The sequence below is a fragment of the Colletes gigas genome, unplaced genomic scaffold (assembly GCF_013123115.1).
Source record: "Colletes gigas isolate AHSC1104 unplaced genomic scaffold, ASM1312311v1 Colletes_gigas_Sc00078, whole genome shotgun sequence".
Taxonomy (NCBI): domain Eukaryota; kingdom Metazoa; phylum Arthropoda; class Insecta; order Hymenoptera; family Colletidae; genus Colletes; species Colletes gigas.
The window spans coordinates 113,930-141,727 of record NW_025106707.1 but is presented as its reverse complement, the minus strand read 5'-3'; the positions used below and the strand labels follow the sequence as shown (position 1 = coordinate 141,727).

Below are 27,798 nucleotides of genomic sequence, written 5' to 3'. Positions count from 1 at the left end.
ATGTAAAGGAAATAAAGCACTTAAGAATTAGTGGAGAGATTATAAGAGAATTTCCCTATGTATACATAATTTAACAAAATCTTATTACAGTATCACTATGTCAGTGTCTTCTTCTTCTTATAGAAGTTCACTATAGTCGTTCACTATAGTTATTTTTCGAGAGTAGGGATTTCATTTCGTTTCTAGATGAAACAACCACTGACTCCTCTTTTGTTTGTGTGGGGTTATCACAATAGAAATATCTAGTTCACATTCGACAGTGGCCACCAGCGATCTTTCTACTAATCCTCCAATCAGTGTTTGAGACCTTTTAGCCCCCTTATTTTTCGGCCCTGACGATCCGCGAGGATTTATTTGCACATAGTCCTTCTTTGACTTGCACGCTCTATACCTACAAAAATTGTCTTGCTGTAGTTGCCCTAGCCTAATTTTAGGTTAGAATTTGTGTACGATCTAGAATAATACGAAATATAAGTGTGCATTTTATGTATTGTTTATAAAGTAATATTCTTACCTTAAGGCACTGAAAGGTATTAAAAGCTGTATGGAATATTATTTTTATCTTCTTTAAATAGTAAAAGTTAGAGATTCCATGGCATTTCCACTAAATGATCAGGTTTATACAAAATCTTTCACACCTAGAGAATATCAAGTAAGGATTTTCTGAATTACCTAAAGAATCGTGTAATAACAAATTATTCTACGTACTATTCAAATTTTTTATGGTTGCAGGTTGGATTATTTTATACAGCTAAAGAGAAAAATATAATTGTTTGTTTAGGAGAAAGTTACGAACAAACTTTTATTGTTATACAATTAATTCAAGAATTTGCTACCAATAATAGGAGGTAACACATAACAGAAATTATTTAATTCCCTTACCATATTGTCGATGTTTTATTAAATGTTTTAAATTATCATGTATTAAATTTAGATTATTAAGCAAAGGAGGAAAACGATCGTTATACATATTGACAGATGTTGAGAAGTATAAAATAAAAGCAAGTTACATAGAACAATTAACAGATTTAAAAGTGCTATTATGTGATACCTGTCCATCGACGGAGTTTCTAGATAAATTTGAAGTTTCACACGTAAGAAATATCTTATTAACAAATTTGTTGTTTTCCCCGTTAGTTTTATTCGTTCATAAATGTTTTGTTTTAGGTGTTAGTTACTACTTCCGAAACATGCGCGCAGTTGTTAGCAGAAAAAAAGATTCTACCGCATCAAATAAATCTAGTCATAGTCGACGAGTGCCCCAAGTGTATAGACGATAAGCTAACATTTAGTTTGCAAAACTTTTTATCTTGTGACAGTGTTCCTAGAATTATTGGATTAGGCGTACCGTTATTTAATTTAATGCAAGAGCCTGGAAGGCTAGGCCTAGAAATAGAAAAAGTAGAAACCATATTTCAGTGCGAAGTTGAAACAGCTAGCGACATATTATCTATATTACGGTAAGTACGATGTCTCGATAAATGATATTTCTGTTTAATGGTAATGGTTTTTTAAACAGCTATAGCCCTAAACCTAAAGAATATGTAGTGGAATATTCTGAATGCGAAAAAGGGGAATTACACAATACTATCGAGAATTATACATTACATGCTATTGAATTTTTGCGCGATCATCGGCATGACCCAACAGAAATTTATAGCGAAGAGTTTTACGAAGACATCCAAAAAATACCAGACCCCACGGAGAAACCGTTTCAAATGATGCAAGATTTTTTACTTATACTAGACACTCTTGGACCATGGTGTGCAGATCGTGCTGCACTTGCACTTTTAATTTTAACAGAAAAATTGAAAATAAAAACACCTTACGAAAGACATTATTTATTATTGAACATGGTCGCGTCTGTTTTTATGAAGATACGAGCTTTATGTGATAGCACGTTCGAAGCTTTGTCCGGAAAAGAGAGAATATATAAATATACTACGCCAAGGGTTCATCGGCTATTACAAGTTTTAAAGACGTACACTCCATATTATAACAAGAATGGTGATATTCCTCATAATAAAAAGAACCGTCAAAATAATTATAAAAATTCAAATAATAAGGAAAATTCTCATAAACGTAATTTTGGGCAAATTAAAAAATCAGAGTGCAATTGGAGAAGTAACGAAGAAAACTATACGAAAGTAACCAAATCTCCCAAATCTCTACATCACATGCGTGAAGCTACGGATCCTGATCTACTTTGCGGGGTGATTTTTGTGGACAAGGCATTTGTAGCAAAAGTTTTGTTCTATTTATTAAATGAAATATCCGCATATGATGAAGACTTACATTTCTTATCGCCTCTTTATGCAATTGAAAAAAATGCAGATGATATTGGTTACTCGAGGGCTTTAGAAATGGAGCATAGAAAACAAGAAGAAGTTTTGAAAAGATTTAGAATACACGAATGTAATTTATTAATCTCAACTTCAATTTTAGAAAAAGGTTTGTAATTAATTAATGTTACTAGTAGTGGATAATTTGTTTTCTAATTAAGTGTTTTATTTCTATTAGGCATTGATATCCCAAAATGCAATTTTGTAATGAGATATGATTTTCCAAAAACTTATCAGTCTTACGTACAGTGTAAGAGTCGAGCAAGAGCTGTGGATGCGTTACACGTACTATTAGTTTCGCAGAAAGTATCGAAAGAATGCGTGTGGCAATTAGCACAGTATCATTACGTAGAAAAGGTATCGAACTATGACATACGATTCTTTCATAATTATTTTATTTAATTATTACGGCGTAATTGAATCAAACATATGGAGCAAATGTAATGTTTGATTAATGAATGTAACGTCTATTGGATTTCATTTATTCGTAACCTTCAGTGTGTACCGGTTTTAATAGCAACCATTTAACGTAGTTCATTACCTGTGTCCGTCCCAGTTGAAAATTTTAATGGAAGAGCATCCATCTATTTTGTAGACTTTGTTAGTAAAGTGTTCTAATAACGAACCAACTGCAAAAGAAGAGAACGAGGCAGATTTGTACGCTGCTATGATACCGCAATATAAGCCACTCGATGGAGATGATGCACCTTCGGTTACTTTCAATTCTGCCATATCATTGGTAAACAGGTAATGTAATGCGATGAAAAAAATATGGTTTTAATGTTGCGTTACAGAAAACGTTTTAATTGTTTGACATTGAACAGATATTGTGCAAAATTACCTAGTGACACTTTTACAAGATTAACGCCAGAATGGTCTACTGTAAAAACCAGTCTAGACAACATGCCTATGTATATATGTTCTTTACGGCTCCCTATAAATTCTCCAGTAAAATACATTGTATCGGTAAATTTCTTTTTTCTTTCACAATAATTTATAAATGTAGAGGAATACCAAACATTGTACGTTTTTACTATAATTCAAGTTTCAAATTTAAATATATAATTGTACCGTGCAAGGTATTCCAATACATTAAATTTCCTTAACGAAGCATATACTTATTTAAAATTTTATTTCAGTCATATCCTATGCCAAACAGAGCAATGGCAAGGCGGATGGCTGCTCTGCAGTTGTGCGTTGATTTGCATAGAAAGAATGAAATTGATGATAATTTATTGCCTATCGGGAAGGAAAATTTTAAAGCTAGACCGGAAGATGCAGAAGTACCGGCTTTACCGGATGAAAGTAAAGTGGATTTTTCTGAAGCTCTGCTTGGAACAACTAAACGTAGACAATATTATTATAAGAAGGTTTTGTCTATTAAAAATTAAAATATCGTTCATGCACTTCGAGATGTCTTGACTTTCTTCGTTCTATTTCATATTTTGATGATTATGATTTTCAGACGGCTGAGGCATTGACGGACTGTAGGCCAAAAGTTGGAGTTCCTTGTTACTTGTACCACATTAAGATGGTCCTGAGTTGTCCTTTACCCGAAGAACAGAATACCAGAGGTCGACGTATTTATCCTCCTGAAGAATCGGCTATTGGTTTCGGTATAATAACATTGAAAGAAATTCCAAAGGTAATATACAAAAAAACATTAATTGCACAGGGTGTTGTGGGAATCGAAGTACAACCAAAAAGGGTTTTTCATGTAAAAATGAATTGAAGATTTGAAATAAAATTTTTCGACAGAAGACTATGTGTTTTGGAAAAAATCAATTTTGAAAAATATTCCAAACAGTTATGTTTGTTTATATGTAGACAATTTTCAAACTTGATTTCTTTGGAAACAAAGCTTAACATAAAAAAATTTTAATCAAAATTTGCAATTTATTTTTACGCAATGGATTCTTCTGTTTAGTTGTACCGCGATTCCTGTCGCGCTCTGTACATATACTATAATTATACATATAATGCCAGTTAATACTGAACTTTCTGTTTTAGTTATGTCCTTTTCCTATTTATACCAGATCTGGAGAAGTTCATGTAAAATTAAAACTCAGTAAGCAGACTGTGGTTTTAAATGAAGTACAGATAGAGAAAATTGCCACTTTCCTCAATTATACTTTTACAAATGTATTAAGATTACAACAGTACCTAATGCTTTTTGATCCTAACGCTTCAGAAAATTCATACATGATTGTGCCTATAAAATTAGGTAATTGTGAATATAGTTAGAATTGTTATCGTTACGACCCAAATTACATTGATATTGTATAGAGTATCATGTAATGATGCAAACAGGAAGGTCATTATCCTATTTGTGAAATTTAATCGAAAATATACAACAAAATTTCTTTATGCAAAGTTTTGTTTACGAGAAACTCAGTTTTGAAAATGTATTAAGTACGCATACTATTTAATAAGATTAAATGACTAACGTATCTAATTATTACATGTTCATTCTGCTCGTGTTGGTGTTTTTAAACATGATTGATCATAGTATGGTACATTTAAATGTAAATCAACAAATCTTTTCCCATTTTGCAATCTGGGGCTTCGTTTCAGAGGCACGATCAGCCAAATGATATAAATAGTGAGTAGCGCAGGAGTCACAGTGATAAAATTTAACTGTTTATATCTCTCTTCAATTTTTCATCATATAATAAATAAATTTTGAAACACGATGCAACAATTTCATCAACACTATACAACTAATATTTAAAAATATCAACACAAGTAGAAATGGCGAATAATAGGCAGACATGTTAGTCACGTACTCAATTGTACACGTATTCTTTCTCAAGTAGAAAACCTTGTACAAAAGAAGTGCGTCCTATATTTTCAATTCATTTTCTCGCATAGAAAAACTATCACTTTTCTGCTTGTACCATCAGTTTACACGACATCCTGCACGTATGGGGGATGTCCACATAAAATGTTACAAGTTGTTCTCTTGGAAACCGTTAGGGGTAATGATAAAATTTTTTTAAATTTTGTAAGGTTCTGGGAGCCTTCTATTGTGACGTATGAACTTTGTGGGCCATCGTATCCACTTATGCCACATATTTTAATGAAACAACACATTATGTTATTTTTAACAAAGATTCTCACAAAAAAATTTAAAGGTATACAATCGGGTAGTTGTGAAATTCACTAAACACAAATAAAAGACGTTTATAGTCGATCAATTGCATTTCAGTCAGGAATCTCTGACCTTTTTGTGAGATAAGAGAAAATCTAAGACGTTTTGACCTTAATTCTGACTTCTTCTAATGTCAGGTAATATCTCTGTTAATCCCATTTTAGTATATTAAAACTATGTCCGCATAAAACATAATTATTATTATTTCTCTTAAATTATGGTAAAGAAACACATTTTATATGAATATTTAATGAAGTATCTAAGAACATAAAAATTTATGTTTTATTCTATCAAAACAAGATGGAGGCTGGTATCCTTTTATCACCCAATTGTGATATCTCGTATGTTATATGGAAGGCCCCCAGAAACTACAAAATTAAAGAAGAATGTTGTCATTGTCCTTAATGGAGACACCCCGTATTAAAATAAATTTATATTTTTGTAGATGAAACATCCGATGTTACTGTACATTGGGATTTTTTAGAATATATATACGTAAATCGAAATTCAGTGCCAACCAAGGTTCCTGAAGAAGTCAGGCGGAATTTTAATTTTGATGCATCGAAATACCACGACGCAGTGATTATGCCTTGGTATAGAAGTCAAGACCAACCGCAGGTATTTTGGTAAATGTTGATTTATAAAATAATTAAATGAGTGCACGTTTGTTTAATATATAGTTTTATTCGTTTCAGTATTTCTACGTTGCTGAAATTTGTACAAACTTAAATCCCAAGTCTTCTTTCCCTGACAATGATTATGATACTTTCGAGGAATATTATCTTAAGAAGTATGACATACAAATACAAAATGTAGATCAGCCTTTGCTTGACGTAGATCATACCTCGGCTAGGTTAAATTTCTTAACACCTAGGTAAATATTGTGACAAATATAACATTTATAAACATATTGCTACACTTATACATTTATTGTAAATTCTGTTTTAGATATGTTAATCGAAAAGGCGTTGCTTTACCTACAAGCAGCGAAGAAACAAAACGTGCAAAACGAGAGAATTTGGAACACAAACAGATCCTTGTTGCTGAACTATGTGCAATTCATCCATTCCCAGCATCCTTATGGAGACTAGCAGTTTGTTTGCCCTGTATTTTGTATAGAATCAATGCCTTATTACTTGCTAATCAAATACGGTGTCAAGTTGCGCAAATGATCAATTTAGGACAGGAAAATTTAGATTGTAGTATGTATAAAATAACAATCATTGTTCCTTGTAATATTTCTTTTAAATCAATAATCGAAGACTATTTTTAGATTTCGAGTGGCCGACGTTGGACTTTGGATGGAGTTTAGCAGAGGTTTTAAAAAAGTCTAAAGAAAGCGAAAAATCTAAATCTGCTAAAACTGAAACAACTCAAACAAGTTCTTTGAACGCGATTGACAATAAATGTCAAGATATACCTGAAAATACAGATAATTTAGAAAAGCCTAGCGAAGAAAATTCAAGTGAGCAAAATCATGAATTACAATTGGAAAAAGTTAATGCAACGGGAATTGAATCGCAAATGTCAAACAATGAAAATGAATTAGAAATTGGTACTTGGTCAAATGATATGGCAATGAATTCCATGGAATTTGGTACAGATGATTTAAACGTGACTGTTTTATCGAATGATTTTAACTGGAATGGTGTACGATATGGTTCTCCTGCATGCGAGTCAGATTTTGATGGGTATGAATCGGATGATATTTACAGTGATGGGTTTGCTGACACATCGGATGAAAGTGAAGATGAAAATAGAGGGTTACGAATTTCTTATATAGGAGAAAATGTTGCGGAGGCTGTTGAAGATGAAAAGCAAATATCTAAACAAGAAATTAATAAAAAAATCTTGGATCTTTTAGAAACTGAAAAAAGTACGGATGACATTTTATGGTCCTACGCAAAAAATAACGAGGAATCTTTAATTGCAAAGCATAGACAATCTCATTATGAATTTACTAAAATAAGGGAATCTGAAATAATGGAAAATGGCTCTTTTATATCCTGTAATACCGAGATTGTAATTAAAAGAAAGAATTCATGTAATTCGCAATCTGAAGATAACAAGCTGAATTACGAACATAAAGCTTACGTAGAAACAGTTGTTGATAAATTTAATAAAGAAATATTAAATACTAAGAGCCGTTTACAACCGATAAAAAAAGAATCTAACAAGTCGAAATTGACATATCTGGACAAGAATCTTTTCAGTTTCGATTATCAACCAGAATTAAAAAATCATTTAGGACCGAGTCCCAGCTTAATTTTACAAGCTTTAACTATGTCCAATGCAAATGATGGTATTAATTTAGAACGTTTAGAAACTATCGGGGATTCTTTTCTAAAATATGCTATAACTACTTATTTATATTGTACATACGACAATATTCACGAAGGCAAACTTAGTCACTTAAGATCTAAACAGGTATTAGAAACTCAAGATATTAGTTACCTTACAAAAATAAACATATCAATTTTTATTTAAATATATCAGCCTTTTTTTTATATAAATTTTGACTAATTACAATGAAATTTTTTAGGTCAGCAATTTAAATTTATACAGATTAGGAAGACAAAAAATGTTAGGTGAGAGCATGATAGCGACAAAATTTGAACCACACGATAATTGGTTACCACCTTGTTACTATGTTCCAAAAGAACTCGAACAAGTATTAATTGAATCTGGCATACCCTCTACGCTTTGGAACCAAGCCGACATTCCGACATTGCAAGCCGTAAATCCTACTGAAATAACCCAGCTTGTTAAAGAAACAGAACAAAAATTAGGCATCATGAAGAGCGAACTTAACCGTAATGAAACTACACTTTCAAATAATTTAGACAACTTATGTTGTTTCATACCTTACAATTTAATTACTCAACATAGCATTCCTGATAAAAGTATCGCAGATTGTGTGGAGGCATTAATCGGAGCATACTTAATTGCTTGTGGCCCTAGAGGTGCATTACTTTTTATGGCCTGGTTAGGGATACACGTTTTGCCCACAGAAGAAGTTTGTATTATACAGGAAACAGAACCTAAAGAAAGAATTCCTGGTAGTACGCCGTACATAAAAGGAACAAACGAGCAGGGTCAGACAACATGGACGCAGGTCACTATAACTAACCTTAATTACAAAAGTTTTGAAAACTCAAGTACAATTTTAAGAGAAGTGTATTATTACAGATTCGTTATGGTACGTTGGAAGAACCACAGAATCCTCTGCTTCGACACATTCCTGACCCGGAACACGAATTGAAATTGATGCTTGATGGATACGAGGAATTAGAAAAAAATATAGGGTATAAATTTCATGACATTAGTTACTTATTACAAGCATTTACTCATGCTTCGTATCAACCTAATAGATTGACAGATTGTTATCAACGTTTAGAATTTCTTGGAGATGCAGTTTTAGGTAATAAATTAATTGCGTTTTATTATATCTTATTGCGATGGTAGGTGTTATTTAACAATTAAAAATTCTAGATTATTTAATAACAAGACATTTATATGAAGATGCCCGACAACATTCACCAGGTGCTTTGACAGATTTGCGATCAGCTTTAGTCAATAATACTATATTCGCTTCCTTGGCTGTTAGATGTGGATTTCATAAATATTTTCGACATCTTTCTCCTGGCTTAAGTGCTGTTATAAATCGTTTCGTTAGGATTCAAGAAGAAAATGGACATTCCATTAGCGAAGAGGTAAAACATTTGTACAAAGAAATGTTTTAACATTTTTATATCATAGCTCTTACACGTATATTATTATTCGCCTTCCACTAGTACTATTTAATTGGAGAGGAAGAATGTGAAGACGTTGAAGACGTAGAAGTACCAAAAGCATTAGGTGATGTTTTTGAATCGTTAGCTGGTGCAATTTATTTGGACAGTTGCATGTCCCTAGATGCAGTATGGAGCGTTTATTACGCCATCATGAAAACGGAAATTGGTATTAAACCACTTGTTTTTATTCGTACCATATTTTCCACGAAAGGGAAATAAAATACACATTTTATCATTGCAGAACAATTCAGCACTAACGTTCCTAAATCTCCAATTCGTGAATTATTGGAATTGGAACCGGAAACAGCGAAATTTGGAAAACCAGAGAAATTGGCGGATGGGCGTAGAGTTAGAGTTACGGTTGATGTTTTTGGTAAGGGGTCGTTTAAAGGAATTGGAAGAAATTGTAGAATTGCAAAATGTACCGCGGCAAAGTGTGCTCTTAAAAAGCTGAAAAGAATGCAAAGTTATCCACGGGAGAAACTATGACAACACACATAACATTAAAATGAAATATATAAAAGTACAAGAAATCTGATAAATTTCTTCAACAGTGTTGAAACGTATATTTCTATACAATTGTGTTCATGAATGTATTTATAAATTTGTAGTATAAGAAAGTTTCGTGTATTATAATTTAATATAATAAGTTAATTGATGTTAAAGCATAGACCCACGAAGAATATAATGAATTAAGGAGAGAAATAAGGTTTGCTTTAAATTTGAATTTTGAGAAAGATTATGCGTCTTTAGACTGTAAATACTTAAAGTAACGACGACATAACACATTCTTGAAAATTCTACGAGTTATATTAAATCTCTTTTTCTATATGACGTACATGTTTTTAATATCAAATCTCTTACATTTCTGTGTAATACATACTTAGGGGAATCCCAGACAGTAGAGGTATGCGAGATCCTAAAAATGGGTTTCCCAAATTTTCGGATTCTCGCACACCTTTACAGAACAGCACAAAAACTATAGTTCGAATTGCTGTAAAGTTGTAAATAATAGTCAGAAACGTTTGAAACTGAACAAGTAGTTTTATTATACGAGAAGATAACATTTCTTCCAAAAGTAAAGAAGTACGTACGCTGATTGTTACAGAAAAAGAATTAACATATTGTAATTTGTTTCATTGTGCCCTGAAAATGGCGCAGAAAGGACTGTAATTTTCGTCGATTGTAATATTAAAAGTAATAAAGTAATAGTTTTCTTTAGTTTATTATAATTAGCACCTTTTTATGAAATTAACTTTGTTGATTAAAATGTAAGTTCAAAGCCTTTCTTATTCATTGTTATATTTATTGAATTTAGTTTTTATGACTTATTTTCAAGTGAAAATATATTGTAAATTTTATTGTTTCTAATGGATAATTAATACTCGAAGAATGCGTTCTTTCATTATTTAATTTGGTGCGAAAGAATTACAATAATAACTTAATGTTAGTTGCACCAAGACCTAACCCAGACTTAATTCAGACTTATTCCAGACCTAACCCAGACTTAATTCAGACTTATTCCAGACCTAACCCAGACCTAACCCAAACCTAACCCCCGTTATCAACGATGAATTGGTCTGGGTTAGGACTGGATTAGGTCTGGGTTAGGTCTGGGATTGGTCTGTGTTAGGTCTGGGTTAGGACTGGGTTATGTCTGGGTTAGGACTGGGTTAGGTCTGGGTTAGGACTGGGTTAGGTCTGGGTTAGGACTGGGTTATGTCTGGGTTAGGACTGGGTTACGACTGGGTTAGGTCTGGGTTAGGACTGGGTTATGTCTGGGTTAGGACTGGGTTAGGACTGGGTTAGGACTGGGTTAGGTCTGGGTTAGGACTGGGTTAGGACTGGGTTAAGGCTGGGTTAGGACTGGGTTAGGTCTGAGAAACCGACAAGTTTACCGTCACTCCAGGGAGCTCCAGGAGGCTGGGAGACCGCCAGAGGATAGGAGGCAAGCGGTCGAGGAGACGAGGCGCCATGCCCAACGGACCGTTGTATTTATGTGGTTCCAGCAAATGATTCCGGCTGGAGCCACGCAACGGTCCGTTGGTGCAGTCCTGCCACATTGGCAAGAGTGGCAGGACAAACCGGCTAGGCTGTCCTACAGGATGACACAGGTACTCACCGGGCATGGTTGCTTTGGTGAGTACCTGTGTCGAATCGGGAAGGAGGCGACGGCGGTGTGCCACCATTGTGGAGGACCCCAGGACACGGCGCAGCACACGCTGGAAGTCTGCCCAGCGTGGGCAGATGAGCGCCGTGTTCTGGAGCAGGAAGTGGGAAGAAATCTCTCGCTGGCTACCATAGTGGGAAGGATGGTGGCCAGCGAGAGAACCTGGCAAGTGGTAGCCTCCTTCTGTGAAGTTGTTATGTCACAGAAGGAGGCCGCCGAGCGGGAGCGCGAGCGGACCGCGCATCCCGCTCGGAGAGGGAGGGCTCGGAGAGGGGCCAGAGCGAGGCATCCTTCGCCTCCTGGCCCCCTCCTACGCCTTTGAGGTCTAGAGGGACCTCCAGAATTGGGGCGGCCCGCCAGCACTCCCTCCGACCACCACGTCGGTGATCAGGAGATTGGCAGGCCGCCCCTGGGGGTTGCAGGTGCTCGGTGCAAGGGGCCCGAGCACCGAAGGCAACCCCGGGGCTGCGGGCGTCGGGTGACCTGGCGTCCGTGGCGGAAAAATCAGGGGGGGAGGGACATGTCGTCCTTCCCCCCGGGATGAGCCTCGACGGGCAAGGCGCGGCGGGGGACTCTGTGATGTCTCACTAGAGTTCCCGGTCCCTCGCCGCAGCGCCGGAGGACGGTCACCGTGGGGTTTTAGCCGGTAAGAGTCCGGCACTACCCCGAGGCCCCCCCTACTTAGGGCCTCGGGGTGTCCATGAGGATTTCCCCACGTACAAAAGGTCTGGGTTAGGTCTGGGTTAGATCCTTTCAGAAAGAGAGGCGAAAAAGTTACGTCACCCTTGTGACGTTTTATAGCGACTGAATTACGGGGAAGAAAATATAAATCTCCAACATGTTCAACACTCACCATTAGTGCATGGTGAATGTCAACATTTACCGGTGTAAGTCAGAAATAAGGGTGTTTAGCAAATATTTCGGACATACACTAAGCGACTATGTGAATGTTGACATTCACCGGTGAAAGTCGACATTCTCCAGATTTCGGTGTTTCACTGTAACATATACAGTAAAATTTTCATCGCGCATGCGCAAAAATGCAAGTCCGTGTAGCAACACAGAACATACAACAATGGCGGAGACCAGTGTACTGAGAGTGTGGCTAGATTTGGCATAAATGGCCCGCAACGCATTTATATCCGTGTTTGGTCTCCCAGATTTGGCATAAGGCATAATTTCCAACGGTAATATGGCTCGTGCGGTAGGATATGTCGATTTTCCCAAATCTGGGTACGAAGACACTGCATGACGCAGCAATCAGCATTATACTGTAGGGAGCATTAGTAACTCCCTAGTTACTCCCGCAGATGGCGCGAGTGGCGCCGATGCCAACCATTGAGAGATGCCGGGATGCTATAGGGAATTTGTCACTAGGTACTCCCTGGGCCTCGAGAGACAAGAAAGAATCGGGAGTTCTTCCCCGAGCAAGCGGTGTAGGGAGCATTAGTAACTCCCTAGCATCCCGGCCTCTCTCAATGGTTGGCATTGTGGTGGATAGGTATCTGCTGGGAGAGTCTTCAATATATACACTTAATACGATTGCGTTCACAAAGACTTTTATTTCGAATACACGCTTCGGTTTTTATATGCTTCTGTCTTCTCGAGGGCGTCGAACAGAACTGGGCCCTTTTCATCCCTTGGGCCATGTACCAAGGGGGGTGCGCCAACTTAAATCTAAATACTACAAACTAGTGACTTTTACTTAAACTAACTAAAACTAACTAGACTAGGAACTTAACTAGATGGCGCTTGTTACTCCTGTGACGTTAGCCGCCACAGCATCGGCGCCACTCGCGCCATCTGCGGGAGTAACTAGGGAGTTACTAATGCTCCCTACAATACATATATATATCTCGCAACCGCCATATAGAATAATGTGCAATAACAATTTTATATTATTACGATTCTCGTTCTTGCTTATTGTACATGTTACATTGCGATATTGTTTATTATAAAATCAATAATATTAAAACCCATGTTATTGTGCTCGATGTAAAACCAGAATTGTATTATTTATGTTAGCAACGCAAAACTTAAAATTAGCGCGTCGTTGTAGTTTTTAATCAGAATCTGTTCAATAATTTTCGTCAAGCTTTTATTTTCGAGTTCTAATTTTCTTGAACTTATTGATTTCTCTCCTAAATTTTAATCCACTGAAAATCCACGCGACAATATGAAACCTTATTATTATAAATAAATAATAACTACCGATCTATCTGTACTTACATGTCTATGGTTTTGTTTAATCTGAGAATCTGAGTTGAAGCGACTCAGGAATTCAGGGTAAGTGTTCTTTTTCGCTAAATGAAGTATAAAATGAAAATGTTAAAGTAATTTGTAAAATCAATAGAACTCTTATTATTCACTAAACAATAACATATAAAAATTATATTATATTAAATAGATTTAATTTTAAAACTTGTTCCTTAACATCTTCAATATTAGTTTGCAATTTCATCCACCAGATTCCGCTTCCAGCATTAAAGATGACTTTCTTCTCTCTAAAACTATCCAGTCATTTGCCCCGGTGCATGACAGTTGTATTCTGAAAATTCATCGTTAGACGTAAAGTTGTTTCGCCACATTCAGTTATTTGATAACTGAATATTATTAAATAATGGTATTTACTTTACATACTTAATCAAATTAAGAAATAACTTAAAATATGTTTTATAAGTAACTCTAATACCTGTAAAACTAAATTCATTAATGTGCGGTTATGTCTTTCAATTTTGTATACGAAATTTTCTTAAAAAGTTTTTACAAAATTATGCATGTATTTTTCATATTATCGTGCTTTGATATTTTTGTCCGTTTTAAACGATTTTTTATTGAAACGATTACAATTGATAATAAAATAATTTATGGTTTATATGGAACATTGGGAAATCTAATTTTACAAAATTTCTAGTTCCGAAATCAGTACGATAGCGACGTAACAGTATGGAGTCCGCAAGGCCGTTTACATCAAGTAGAATACGCAATGGAAGCTGTGAAGTTAGGATCAGCTACCGTCGGACTTAAAAACAAGACCCACACTGTCCTTATTGCGCTTAAACGAGCATCCTCTGAACTTTCTGCTCATCAGAAGAAAATTATTCCCATAGACAAGCATATGGGAATTTCTATTTCTGGTTTAACTGCCGATGCTAGAATATTAAGGTACATCATAAGCAATTACACGCGTGCTTCAATTCATGCGATATTATCAATGTTATTAAAATTATTGAATATTGAAAAATTTTTAATTCAATCTGTATGTTTTCACAGTCGATACATGCGAACCGAATGTTTAAATTACAAGTACATTCACGACGATGCATTGCCTATGAGTCGTTTAATGACTACGTTGGGTAATAAATTGCAAACCTCTACTCAAAGATACGACAGGAGACCGTATGGCGTGGGTTTACTTATAGCTGGATACGATGTAAGTAATTATTTATGTTTAATGAAAAAATTTAATACTATATTGGCTATTGATGCTTTCGAAGGATCAAGGACCTCATATATATCAAACGTGTCCTTCCGCAAATTATTTTGATTGCAAGGCGATGGCTATCGGAGCACGTTCTCAAAGCGCTCGAACATACTTAGACAAACATCTCAGTTTATTTGCCTCGAGTGACCTTGATGAGCTTGTAAAACATGGTCTTCGTGCATTGAGAGACACATTGCCAAACGAAGTTGATTTATCAGTTAAGGTAAAAGAACTGACGTTGATATAATTTTATTTTGAAAACCTATAATTGCTAAAAGAAAACAAATTGTTGCAGAATGTCTCTATCGCTGTAGTAGGAAAAGGTACCGATTTCACAATATATAATGAAGATGTAACTGCCGTTTATTTATCTCAAATTGAAGACGATACACGCGGAAAACCAACCGAACCGGATGTGGAACAAGATCCTAAACCACCACAACCTACACCATCCGACGAGGGTCCCCCAGACCCACGAGTTTCAGTTGCAATGGAAACAGATTAAAAATAATGTAATATATTTTATGTATACGTACAAAATGAATACGCATTTTACGTTCAAAATTTGTATCTTTATTATTATCACTATCACGTTTGATACATTAGCGTTGTATCATTGAACCATGATAATTTTGTTACACAATTTTCATACACTTGGATACAATTTTTTACATTCTAATAAAATTTACAATTTATACTACAATATACATAAATACATATCATCTATCTTTATGGCCATAATAAAATAGTATTTTCATTGCTAATTCAGTCTTTATCTCTATTTTTCTTTAATATGTTTGTTAAGAAAAACTCTCCAGCTTTATACGATGACCGTACCAATGGACCACTAGCAGTATATAAAAATCCCATTTCATTTCCAACGTTTTCCCATTTTTTGAATTTTCCAGGCGTGACATATTCAATAACTTTTAAATGTCTTTTTGTAGGTTGCATGTACTGTCCAAGAGTTAAAGCACCTACACCTACGTCTCTCAAGTCCTTCATGGTTTGTTCAACTTCTTCGTCAGTTTCGCCTAATCCCAACATTATCGATGATTTTGTAACAAGTTTTGGATTAAGTATTTTTGCTGTTTTTAAGACATTCATCGACTGTCTAAATAACACATAAATATGTAAGTTTCTTTTTTAAGATTACTAAGAAAATAATAAAACACCAACTATAATTTTACCTATACTCAGCTCTCCTATCTCTAACAAATGGCGTTAAACGCTCAATGGTTTCAATGTTATGGGCAAAAACATCCAGATTAGAATTGACAATTGTTGCGATACAATTTTCATTTCCCCTGAAATCTGGTACCAAACACTCCACGAAAATATTGCTTCTACAAAAGTGTACAAAATACATTACAAAAATGAAAAGAATTATTTCAACGATCTATGTACCTTTTCTTAATTTCTTTTACTGTTTCTGCAATGTGACTTGCTCCACCGTCGCTTAAATCTGTTAAAAAATGTTATTTTGTTACAAATGTTTCTCCCTACAGATACAAAATTATAAAAATATTGACTAACCATCTCTGTCGACAGATGTAAGCACAATATAATCCAAACCCCAGTCTGTGATAGCCGTTGCTGTATTTACTGGTTCTTCTGGATCTAATGGTAAGGGTGCACGTGATGTTTTTACAGAACAAAAACGACAACCACGGGTACATGTATCGCCCATTAACTGTATTTAAATTGTTTTCTACTATTACGTTCTCATAATACTAATAGCAATCATTTTTTTATGAAAGTGAATTGTTCTTTAACGGCATTGTAATAAATTAATGAATTTCTAGTTGCAAAATTATTTAATCTTTTACGAATGGATGTCAGTATATATTTCACATTTACGCTATTACGCTACAAATTACCAAAACTTTTAGAATTAATAATAAATATTGCTTTGGAAAGTCAATCCATTTTTTACAGAGGTTAACAAGAACCAAAATCTATCATGATCAAAACATTTAAGTAAATTAGTTTAAACAATGCTTATTTAGTTATTTTATGATGATAATTTTTAGATACGTGACAATTTTCTATTTCAAAGTTATCTGATTTTTTCTAACGTTAGTACTCTAAAATGTCCATTGATAAAAGGTTAATAGAAAATGATGAAATATTTGTTGTAATGTGATCTTAAAAATTGCAATTTATTTCAAATAATAAGTGACTATACAAAAAGCATTTGAAAAGTTAGCAGTTTTTTTATAGAAATAGTTGTTGGCTCGATAATTGTAAACTTTTTTATGATCGCAATAAAAAATTAAAACGATGGCCACTTTGTGATTGATTTATATAACTTATTTAAACACGAATATGTAAAGACTTATAAAATGATAATTAGACTCTGCTAAAACAGCGTAAAAGGTTAATTGACTGTGTTGCGAGATTCACCTATTATAGATCAATAAAAATGTGCTTAATATATCAATATACGAACATTATTCCTACTTGATCAAATATATTTCTTTAAGAATATCTATGCATTTATTTTTAAAATATTAAAATTGTGAATTATATACATAAAATGAATTTTATTTAGAATTCAATTATATGCTGTAGATTTGTCGTCCCTAGCTCGAAACGTTACAAGTCGATTGCCATTCTAAATATTTAGTTGTTTTTCAAAAGTAAGTTAATTTGTAAGATAACCTGCCAGCTGATCTTTGCCTGGCAACACATACCAGTAGTTGCAACAGCCAACAATTATGAAATTAGTTTACTAATCGATATCACATGCCCCATATTCACCTGATATGGCTCTGAATATTCTACAAATTGAAAAAAGTTCTTGCATAAACTTTCATCAAACGATGCGCGCAATAGAAGGTTATTTTACAAACTTTAACACATATCAGATTATAAAGAGGACATATCGATGTTGCGAAATAAGAACAGAAAGTAAAAACTTTTCAAACACTGCTCATATTTTGAAATATGTTATTAATGTTTATATGAAATACAAAAGAAAGATTAATATTTGTATCAATAATCAAATTGACGAAATGTAAGAAAGTATTTTGCAAATGTTATACAAACCATAATAGTAGCGGTTGCTGTCCCGTGTTTGTCACCTCCCCAACATTCTCCAATGTTAGGACATCGTGCTTCCTCGCACACAGTACTTAGCCGTAACTGTCTTAACTGCGACTTTATTCTGCTATAATTTTTACCCATCGGTATCTCGGTTTTAAGCCAAGGCGGTAACCTTAAACGAGATTTATCTCCTTTTTCTAATTTTAATTTTCCATCGTATTCTTCGACAAAATCTTTAAAATCGGGACCGTCTTCTAGTTTTTGAGAAAAAGCCTTTTCTTTGACGCATTGTATGTGCTTTGATGCAAACAAAAAACAGATAATGGAATATTTTGAGTAAATTAAATAATGAAATGCTAATAATTCTAGAATCGTTTAATTGTCTTGCGAGCTATAAATACTATATATAATTTAAATTTAACCCTTTGCGGTCGTACGTCTGCTCTCAGCCGCCACAGCAAGGAACTATACGAATCGTATACTGTATGCATTCATGTATCAGTTTACACTATTCCTATACGAACCTCAATGCCTAAAGGACCTATTCACGAACCAATACGATGCTCCATCAATTGGATATAACGTAATCTAATGTACACAAAAGTTGTAACACAGCGCTGGCCATGCAAGACGCAGTGGCGAGTCAGTCGTCTTTCGAACGTAGTGAAATCGACAACGTTCGACGATACCTTGTAGAATTCCAAAGAATATTTTATTTAACAGTAATCAGACATTCTCTCTTCTTAAAATATTCCAAAATAATTCCCCAAAATGCGATACATGCGCTCGAAGACCTGGCCTGCATGTTGGAGAGTGTTTTGAAAAATATCACACGAAGGAGAATTATAAAACATAATTTTTATACAAAAACATATCACAAGATGAGTGTATCGAATAAAGATATATCTAAAGTTCACAAAAGAATTACTAAATCTTGTTTATACGTCGTAAACTTGCGTGTTATGTATCCCTGCTCTATCGACGGAAATTAATTCCTACCAGTACGATACCCATCTCCAAATTTAATCCGACCGCAAAGGGTTAAATTATAGTAGTCTGAAACATACAACTAAATTTCATAGCGAGCGTTCAGTGGAAAAAGAACAATTTCTATAAAATACATTTCTGTTACAAAACAAGTTAAAACATAAAAGTATGCAACTGTATCTCAAAATCAAATGATTATCTGCGACAACTACTTAAAAAGATTTCTTAAAAACTACATGAATTTGTAATTGAAGTGTCAATATTTTGTAAAATAATTAATACTTAAAGAAAATATATTTTTATAAAAATTGAATTATCCAGATTGATTAAATGTACATGAATATTCTATTTTTATCTTATCCTGCATATACATATATGTAAAAAATATAGTACTTATATATTTGGTCTTATTAATATGTTTGAAAAATATATGATTTCATAATAACAAATGACGTATGACTTACTGCAGAATGGAATTTGCAAACAGATGATATTTTCGTTCTGCTCGAATTACGGAGTACTGGAAACATATTTACTTGTAAATATACGTGCATTCGAATAGCCCGTCAAACGTCAACTCGGTCAACTAAACTATGGCATGAAATAGTAATTACTAAAGAAGCAAGTTTTCAATGTATTCAAAAATTTGACAAATATCGGGGTCCAAAAACAATTATAAATTATACTATGTTCGATTCGAAGAGGACTTCATGCAAATAAACCCACATGATTGTAACGGGGACGTTAGATATGTTCTAATCAATGCAGATACAATAGAATTTACTCTAATTGTTATTCATGGCCAGAGTATCCTTTTGAATATTTTAACATTTATAACAATTTTCTAATTAAAGCTCTAGAATCAGTTTTCCAACTATTTTTGAAATCATTTTATATTCAAATCCATTATGCGCGGGATCTAAGTACAATTAATTCTTAACACTAGAAAGACTGAAACTTAGTATATACCTATATTGCCCAAAAGCAGTCAAAATGACTGCATCGTGAAAGAATAACTAATGTCTAAAGAAATTTGTTTAAAATTAATTTTTAATATTATGTTATAATATTATGAATTTAGGGCGCAGAAGTAAAATAAACAACTTGTTAGAACAAGTATCGCTGCATAATGATTCGAATAACAAGTACTACTTTAGCTTATTGAGAAACTGCAATTTATCAATAGGTCTGGGTTAGGTCTGGATTAGATCTGAGTTAGGTCTGGGTTAGGTCTGGATTAGATCTGAGTTAGGTCTGGGTTAGGTCTGGATTAGATCTGGATTAGATCTGGGTTAGGTCTGGATTAGATCTGGGTTAGGTCTGGGTTAGGTCTGGGTTAGGTCTGGATTAGATCTGAGTTAGGTCTGGGTTAGGTCTGGATTAGATCTGGATTAGATCTGGGTTAGGTCTGGATTAGATCTGGATTAGATCTGGGTTAGGTCTGGATTAGATCTGGATTAGATCTGGGTTAGGTCTGGGTTAGGTCTGGGTTAGGTCTGGGTTAGGTCTGGGTTAGGTCTGGGTTAGGTCTGGGTTAGGTCTGGGTTAGGTCTGGATTAGATCTGGGTTAGGTCTGGATTAGATCTGGATTAGATCTGGGTTAGGTCTGGATTAGATCTGGGTTAGGTCTCATTTACACTGTTGTTGTATTTTGTAATTTCCAAGTGTATGATATCTGTTTGGTTTGGACTTGAAAGAATGTCGAGTGAGACTTGACGAAGGTGCTCCTGAGATCAAAATTGATGTCGAATCACACTCGACATAGGAGTGCAAAGGGTTAAGATAATTTGGATTATTAACTAACCCAGACCTAACCCAGACCTAAACCAGACCTAACCCAGATCTAATTCAGATCTAATCCAGACCTAACCCAGAGCTAACTCAGATCTAATCCAGACCTAACCCAGACCTAACCCAGACCTAACCCAGACCTAACCCAGACCTAACCCAGACCTAACCCAGACCTAAACCAGACCTAACCCAGATCTAATTCAGATCTAATCCAGACCTAACCCAGAGCTAACTCAGATCTAACCCAGACCTAACCCAGACCTAACCCAGACCTAACCCAGACCTAAACCAGACCTAACCCAGATCTAATTCAGATCTAATCCAGACCTAACCCAGAGCTAACTCAGATCTAACCCAGACCTAACCCAGACCTAACCCAGACCTAACCCAGACGTAATTCAGACTTATTCCAGACCTAACCCAAACCTAGGTCTGGGTTAGGTCTGGGTTAGGTCTGGGTTAGGTCTGAATTAAGTCTGGGTTAGGTCTGGGTTAGGTCTAGGTTAGGTCTGGGTTAGGTCTGGGTTAGGTAAGTCCAAATCGACAATTTATCATGTACTTGTATGTTATCATGTGTTGGTAATCGAAAAAAAATGAAAACTGTTATTTCAATACAGAGTCGAACTGGTCATAGAAGAAATTTACTCAATTCAATAATAAGAGTCATTTGATTATTTAAAATTTCCCAAGCAGTCAAAATGACTGCTTTTTTGGGCGATATAGGTATAACACATATATATATACCGGAAATGAAGGAGGGGGTAGGTAACTACAATTATTAATAAACGCATTTATATGTTGTGCAAAAAGTCACAAAATTCTAAGAAATTGTGTCATTATATACATAATTGTTTTTCTAATTGAAATTAAAGAGCAGTCAAAATGACTTCCTTGGGCAATCTAGTGTTAACCAAGAATACAATGGATCATTGCAATTCTCTTTCAATCGCGTAGACTTATTTCTACGAAATCATCGAGTTGAATACATGTATAGCAAAAGCTATAATTCTTAATTTAATATATCAGAGAGATTGTAATATAAATATAATTCCTATTTCCTTCGTTTCAATAATTTAATGATAATCAATATTTTATGATAATACTCTAATACGAGCTATGCTCAGCGAGAGTCCAATTTTGTATTAGATAAGACAGAGGTGCACAAATGCTGCGTACTCTTTCTATCAAGTTCAAAATCAGACTCTCTTTTACTGTTTTTCGTTCGTTATGGCTAACACTGGAGTCTGTTGCGATGACAACTATTTTCATAAAAATGCGTCTTTATTTTGCAATAAATTTTGTTAGCTTAATAACACACACTGACGTAATATCGTCCGATCTTTAGAAGCGCTGTGATTGGCCGTGGTAAAGGTCGGGTGACCGTTCGTAATTTGTTAGTTATTACGTTTGACATATCAGCGTGTTCTGTTATTTTATATACCTTGTTTATTTAATGAAAATAAACAGTTTATATATAATATGGCATAATGGCAGACCCTGAGGGATGGTCTTCAACGCAGGACAACGATTTTTCTAGTTTCCAGTCAAATGACAGCTTCAATTTAAACGAAGTGACTGGTATTGATGGTATGTTGCATCAATTGTTTATCGAATTAAATTTTATCATTTCGTTTTATGCATAACGTATCAAAGTGTTCATTTTTTTCTATTATCTTCGAGTTACATTTTCTACTAATCTTATTGCCTTTCAGCAATCTTATCAATGTAACTCATAATATTCATCAAATTATTGTTATTATGTATATTTAAAATTTCAAATATTACATAAGAAATTAATATATTGTATTATAATGATAATGCTATTAATATTGTCAGGAAATATTTTGTCGTTGAAAATAAAGCAAACAAATATAAATATGTACATTCGGAACTGTTTCAATTATAATTTTATGATTAATAATTTTACTCCAATTACTTAAAATTCATTCTTAACATTTATTTTAATTTCAGATCTTATTACAAATTGCGAGAGTGAGCTATTAAAAAATGAAAATTTATTTAGCGATGACGCTTTATTGTCGCAATTGGAGGAGCCTCTGGGCATGGACACGGACGGATTGGATTTTTTAAATTTTAATAACAGCGAAGAATTCAAGGAATTTCAAGATTTCAAAGATCCAAATCTGATTAAATCTCTTTCTAATGGAAATATAATGTTAAATCCGACGATAACAGAAAATACGCAACAGATTACGTGTGTATCGCAACAACAGCCCCAACAGCAACAAAAGCAACCACAACTTCAAGATATAACGTCCGTACAAAATAGGCAACAAACGATATCCGTTACACCAGCTCCTACAGTTTTTAGTTCGCAGTACGCTATTCCACAAAATGTAAACTTTAGCGTTCAATCACCTGTCGTGACAATAGCACCGGTAACACAACCAAGGCAATTACTTTTACCGGCTAAGCTCATAAAGTCAGAATCAGTTGTTTATTCAAGAGGATCGCAAGCTGTTAATTCAACGTCTGTTCCGCATCAAATACATACTTTAGTAAATACTGCTAATGGGACAGTTTTAACTACCGGTAAGAGCTAGTTTAACTATCGAATTCGCATGATGATGTTTCGTTTAAAATCTTCTACGATGCGATATATATTTTATTTAGGTATTCCTGTTGTGTTGGACACGGATAAAGTACAAATCAATCGTTTGAATACAAATGCACACGTAGGTGTTCCAAGAGTGAAGGAAGTAAAACGAAGTGCTCACAATGCTATAGAGCGACGTTACAGAACATCGATCAACGATAAAATAATTGAATTGAAGAATATCATTGTCGGAGTAGATGCCAAATTAAATAAGTCGGCAATTTTGAGAAAGACAATTGATTACATAAGGTTAATTACAATTAATATATGTTTAATTCATTACGGAAACGTCATAAAAACATTTACCAAGCAAATATGAACAATTTTAGATTTCTTCAGAATTCTAATGCAAAACTGAAGGCAGAAAATATGTCTTTAAAGATGTCCACGCAGAGACAAAATTTGCACGATTTATTGGTGTGCGGTGAATTGACGCCACCTAGGTCAGATTCAAGCGAGCCATCTTTGTCTCCTGCACCAGCACCATTATCTCCACCATCTCCGTCATCCATTAAAGATGATCCAGATGTATTACAAAACATTCATGCAACGCCAGTGCTCACAAATGGTGGAATGCGAGATCATACCAGACTTACACTTTGCGGGTTGATGCTAATCTTTTTAGCGTTCAATCCTCTAGGCTTTGTTATAAATAATGTTAGAAGCTTCAAATCTGATTACGTAAACACCAAATTGGATGGCCGTGTAATCCTTAATTACCAAGGTATAATATAACATATTAGTGTCACTATCACATTATAATATATAAGTAATGTTATTGTTAATCTTTTCCAGATCAGTCAGAATTTGAAAATCCAATTTGGAGTAGTGTATTTTTATGGCTAACGAATATTGTACTTTTGATTGGCGGAGTTTGCAGATTGTTACTTTATGGTGATCCAATACTACCATCCGATAGTAAAGTATTTCTTGAACTCCATCGATGGAGACGTCAAGCGGAATTCAATATATCTAAACGTGAATACAATCAAGCATATCGCGATTTACATCAGTGTTTGCAGTACTTCGGTCGACCATATCCATCGTCGCGTACGGAAGCTTGGCTTGCAACTGTCTGGCAAATTATAAGGCAACTTCTTCACAAGTTGTGGATTGGAAAATGGATTTTATACACGCATAAATGGTTCTCCGAGAAAACAACACGGCAACAAGCAGAAATATCAGCCATGGAGATAGCTATTATCTATCAGCATATGCTTTGTTTGCGTATGTCAGAAGGATCAAAGAACGGAACATTGTATCTTGCACTTTCTGCTGTCAATTATGCAGAAGTTGCTGGCGAAACAATGCCGAAACCATTGTTGGCAGAAATATACATCAATGCTGCTTTGTGCTTCAAACAGTCGCTTTATCCATTTGTTCATAAATATTATTTTGGAAAAGCACGCATATTACTCTCATCGTGTGCAGTTCCATCGAAGTTAAAATGGAGCATGAGTGACGAAGGCGCCAAGTTTTTAGCATTCCAGAAATGGCAGTACGGAGATCAACCGGACAATGAATTTACATCACAAAGTAGCAAAGCTGATCCCTTATCGTATGCATCGCGCGCATACAGAGATTATTTAATTGGGCACTGTTTACGTATACTAACTGGTACCGCAGGAGATGCTCACTTGTCTTCGATATTGGAATATGGACAAACCATTATGACTTCTGCCGGAGTAGATGCTGGTTTTGTATGCACAGACAAAATCAGTGTTACACGTAAGTTGAAATAAAAGTAACTTAATTATACGTTGAAGGTTTTTTTATAAAAATGGCTAACCAGCGCAGATAATGTTTTTCATTTTATTTGAACTTATCGACCCGTACAATTTGAGACCAGTTCTATTCGAAGAGTTAATGTTACTGTTAATGAAACTGATACTTTATGTTCATGATGTTTTAGATTGTGAGGATGAAATTGGATTATGGTGGGGAGCAGTTATGTATGTAGCAGCATGTTGGAGATTGAGAGAGGACGATTCACAAGCATGGAGTATCGTTGAAAGTAAATTCCCTTACGAAAAGAATTATCAGCTCTGTAATCACAATAATAGTATTAGTCCATTGCCATACATTGTACTGAATGTTCTACAAGCAGCGAAAGCTACGACTAAATCAGCTTCCATGCGTTTCATTGATCAAGCAGGAATATTACTCGAACAATGTTTAGTTTATTACAATTGCAAACAACAATCGTCACAGAACGTTTTGGTAAGATATAACAATAACTTTCAATGTTCATGTTAATAGATTTATTTTTTTACATAAATGATACAATTTTGCTCTACATGCAGAATTATGAATTATATGTAACAACTCACTTTGAGCGTATCGTTTAATTAATATAAAGTTTGAAATAGATTCGAGTAGTAATAACAGATATTATCCATAAGTCTGTGTAACTGCTTACTTGTTACAAGTGTGCATTGTAGTTGCATTGCATGAAATATAACTATGCAATACTTCTACAGTGCAACTCCTGTGGCAAGTCTCAGCGCCATAAATATGTATATGTATGTAGTTTCGATAAAACTTATATTTATTTTACAATATGTCAACTTTTGTTATCGTATATTTTTAGCTAACCCAATTGTGGATTTGTGACTGGTTACTTGACATGAGAACAACACTTTGGCAAGAATTAGATATCGATTCGGAAAGACCAAATACGAGTATACCTCTGGGAGGTTTCCAACGCGATTTGGCTTGTTTGAGGCAATTGTGTCAACATATACCAGTAAGTTTTAATTATTATAATATTATAAAGAAGTAAACGGATATTTTTTAATTCGTAATATTTATTTCTGTAGTCTACATTGGCACGAGTATTCCTTTACGAAGCCACAGCGCGTATAATGGCTGGAGCAACACCAGTGAAAACTCAGGTGTTGTTAGATCGCAGCTTGCATCACAGAAATTCACGTCCTTCCATAATTTGTGGAAAAGACCGTTCGCAGGATCAATATAGCGGAGAAAGAGAACACGCGGTAGCTTTGTGCTTGGCATGTCGACATTTGCCTGCATTGTTATTGGCTTCGCCTGGAGAACGTGCCGGAATGCTCGCAGAAGCAGCGAAAACTCTCGAAAGAGTGGGCGATAGAAAAAGACTTCAAGAATGTTATAAATTAATGCGACAATTGGGTCCTGCTATTTCTGTCAACTGATATATCGAATAAAAATGTATCCTTACGTTAACTTGAAAACTGTCGCGCATTATGTTACTTTATTCTATACTCAGTTTTCTTTTTACTTGCTATATATCAAAGAACACTCAGTCAGTTATTAATATTGGTATGTATATGTTACAGTGAAACACCGAAATCTGGAGAATGTCGACTTTCACCGGTGAATGTCAACATTCACATAGTCGCTTAGTGTATGTCCGAAATATTTGCTAAACACCCTTATTTCTGACTTACTCACTAATGGTGAGTGTTGAACATGTTGGAGATTTATATTTTCTTCCCCGTAATTCAGTCGCTATAAAACGTCACAAGGGTGACGTAACTTTTTCGCCTCTCTTTCTGAAAGGATCTAACCCAGACCTAACCCAGACCTAACCCAGACTTAATTCAGACTTATTCCAGACCTAACCCAGACCTAACCCAGACCTAACCCAAACCTAACCCAGACCTAACCCCCGTTAGCAGGGATGAATTGGTCTGGGTTAGGTCTGGATTAGATCTAGATTAGATCTGGGTTAGGTCTGGGTTAGATCTGGGTTAGGTCTGGGTTAGGTCTGGGTTAGGTCTGGATTAGTTAATAATCCAAATTATCTTAACCCTTTGCACTCCTATGTCGAGTGTGATTCGACATCAATTTTGATCTCAGGAGCACCTTCGTCAAGTCTCACTCGACATTCTTTCAAGTCCAAACCAAACAGATATCATACACTTGGAAATTACAAAATACAACAACAGTGTAAATAAAACACTTATTTTAACAGGTAAATTTCAAATAAAATACTTAAAAGCATTGTTTGTCAAGTCCCATTCGACATTTTTTCGAGTCCAAACCAAATCATACACTTGGAAATTACAAAATACAACAACAGTGTAAATGAGAGGAGGAGGTGCGAGTGCACCCCCCAACACCTTTACTCCCATCGCGACAGAGGCCAAGGACTGCTGGGAAACAGCCGCGCCCCGAACCTCCGCCGCGACGGGCACCACAGAAGGGGGGATACCCGCCCCCTTCGCTGTCTTCCCTTTCCGTTTGGGGGGACGGCAAGCCGCCCCACCCATACGGTGATCAGCCGGCCGCCCAAAGCCCGCACAAAGGGGGCATTTGGGGGCGGCCGTGCACTCTCTGGCAGAGTGGCCGGCTCCTCCGCAGCGGTAGCAGAGACCGCTGCGATCAATGGTGCTAGTACACCGCTGCCGGACATGTCCAAGTTCTAGGCAGC

At 35.2% G+C, this 27,798-nt stretch overlaps 4 protein-coding genes across 4 annotated transcripts; 3 read left to right on the top strand and 1 right to left on the bottom strand.

Moving 5' to 3' along the window:
• The first annotated feature begins 525 nt into the window (after window positions 1-525).
• LOC122403847 (endoribonuclease Dcr-1) lies at window positions 526-10,255 on the top strand. The gene is made up of 20 exons (XM_043407610.1): window positions 526-652; window positions 733-848; window positions 935-1,094; window positions 1,168-1,460; window positions 1,520-2,451; window positions 2,521-2,699; window positions 2,938-3,089; window positions 3,167-3,308; window positions 3,482-3,712; window positions 3,808-3,987; window positions 4,353-4,566; window positions 5,939-6,111; window positions 6,189-6,367; window positions 6,442-6,695; window positions 6,767-7,920; window positions 8,036-8,608; window positions 8,683-8,914; window positions 8,986-9,206; window positions 9,288-9,453; window positions 9,529-10,255. Exons 1-20 carry the CDS (start codon window positions 593-595, stop codon window positions 9,774-9,776), a joined length of 5,859 nt encoding a protein of 1,952 aa, XP_043263545.1. The 5' UTR covers window positions 526-592; the 3' UTR covers window positions 9,777-10,255.
• Window positions 10,256-13,968: 3,713 nt separating this feature from the next.
• LOC122403849 (proteasome subunit alpha type-1) lies at window positions 13,969-16,026 on the top strand. The gene is made up of 6 exons (XM_043407613.1): window positions 13,969-14,080; window positions 14,372-14,622; window positions 14,731-14,890; window positions 14,955-15,164; window positions 15,237-15,453; window positions 15,889-16,026. Exons 1-5 carry the CDS (start codon window positions 14,078-14,080, stop codon window positions 15,444-15,446), a joined length of 834 nt encoding a protein of 277 aa, XP_043263548.1. The 5' UTR covers window positions 13,969-14,077; the 3' UTR covers window positions 15,447-15,453; window positions 15,889-16,026.
• LOC122403848 (lipoyl synthase, mitochondrial) lies at window positions 15,509-19,575 on the bottom strand. The gene is made up of 6 exons (XM_043407612.1): window positions 19,441-19,575; window positions 17,993-18,286; window positions 16,478-16,634; window positions 16,349-16,406; window positions 16,132-16,287; window positions 15,509-16,055 (listed from the first exon to the last, which is right to left on the bottom strand). Exons 1-6 carry the CDS (start codon window positions 19,528-19,530, stop codon window positions 15,707-15,709), a joined length of 1,104 nt encoding a protein of 367 aa, XP_043263547.1. The 5' UTR covers window positions 19,531-19,575; the 3' UTR covers window positions 15,509-15,706.
• Window positions 19,576-22,127: 2,552 nt separating this feature from the next.
• On the top strand, window positions 22,128-26,807 carry LOC122403833 (sterol regulatory element-binding protein 1). The gene is made up of 8 exons (XM_043407586.1): window positions 22,128-22,354; window positions 22,739-23,320; window positions 23,402-23,633; window positions 23,714-24,108; window positions 24,180-25,112; window positions 25,297-25,604; window positions 25,975-26,130; window positions 26,204-26,807. The coding sequence occupies exons 1-8, from the start codon at window positions 22,255-22,257 to the stop codon at window positions 26,555-26,557; spliced, it is 3,060 nt and encodes a 1,019-aa protein (XP_043263521.1). The 5' UTR covers window positions 22,128-22,254; the 3' UTR covers window positions 26,558-26,807.
• Window positions 26,808-27,798: the final 991 nt, after the last annotated feature.

Excerpts from the sequence above, each read along its gene's own strand:
- LOC122403849 (XM_043407613.1), top strand. Across the intron at positions 14,891-14,954 it reads TACTTATAGCTGGATACGAT|GATCAAGGACCTCATATATA; the intron begins GTAAGTAATTAT and ends ATGCTTTCGAAG. Across the intron at positions 15,165-15,236 it reads AAGTTGATTTATCAGTTAAG|AATGTCTCTATCGCTGTAGT; the intron begins GTAAAAGAACTG and ends AAATTGTTGCAG.
- LOC122403848 (XM_043407612.1), bottom strand. The coding sequence starts at position 19,530 with ATGCACGTATATTTACAAGTAAATATGTTTCCAGTACTCCGTAATTCG. Across the intron at positions 16,407-16,477 it reads TACATCTGTCGACAGAGATG|ATTTAAGCGACGGTGGAGCA; the intron begins GTTAGTCAATAT and ends ATTTTTTAACAG. Across the intron at positions 16,288-16,348 it reads GTAAAAGAAATTAAGAAAAG|AAGCAATATTTTCGTGGAGT; the intron begins GTACATAGATCG and ends ACACTTTTGTAG.
- LOC122403833 (XM_043407586.1), top strand. The coding sequence starts at position 22,255 with ATGGCAGACCCTGAGGGATGGTCTTCAACGCAGGACAACGATTTTTCT. Across the intron at positions 25,113-25,296 it reads AGACAAAATCAGTGTTACAC|ATTGTGAGGATGAAATTGGA; the intron begins GTAAGTTGAAAT and ends ATGATGTTTTAG. Across the intron at positions 26,131-26,203 it reads AATTGTGTCAACATATACCA|TCTACATTGGCACGAGTATT; the intron begins GTAAGTTTTAAT and ends TTATTTCTGTAG.
- LOC122403847 (XM_043407610.1), top strand. The coding sequence starts at position 593 with ATGGCATTTCCACTAAATGATCAGGTTTATACAAAATCTTTCACACCT. Across the intron at positions 849-934 it reads TTTGCTACCAATAATAGGAG|ATTATTAAGCAAAGGAGGAA; the intron begins GTAACACATAAC and ends TATTAAATTTAG. Across the intron at positions 6,112-6,188 it reads GAAGTCAAGACCAACCGCAG|TATTTCTACGTTGCTGAAAT; the intron begins GTATTTTGGTAA and ends TATTCGTTTCAG.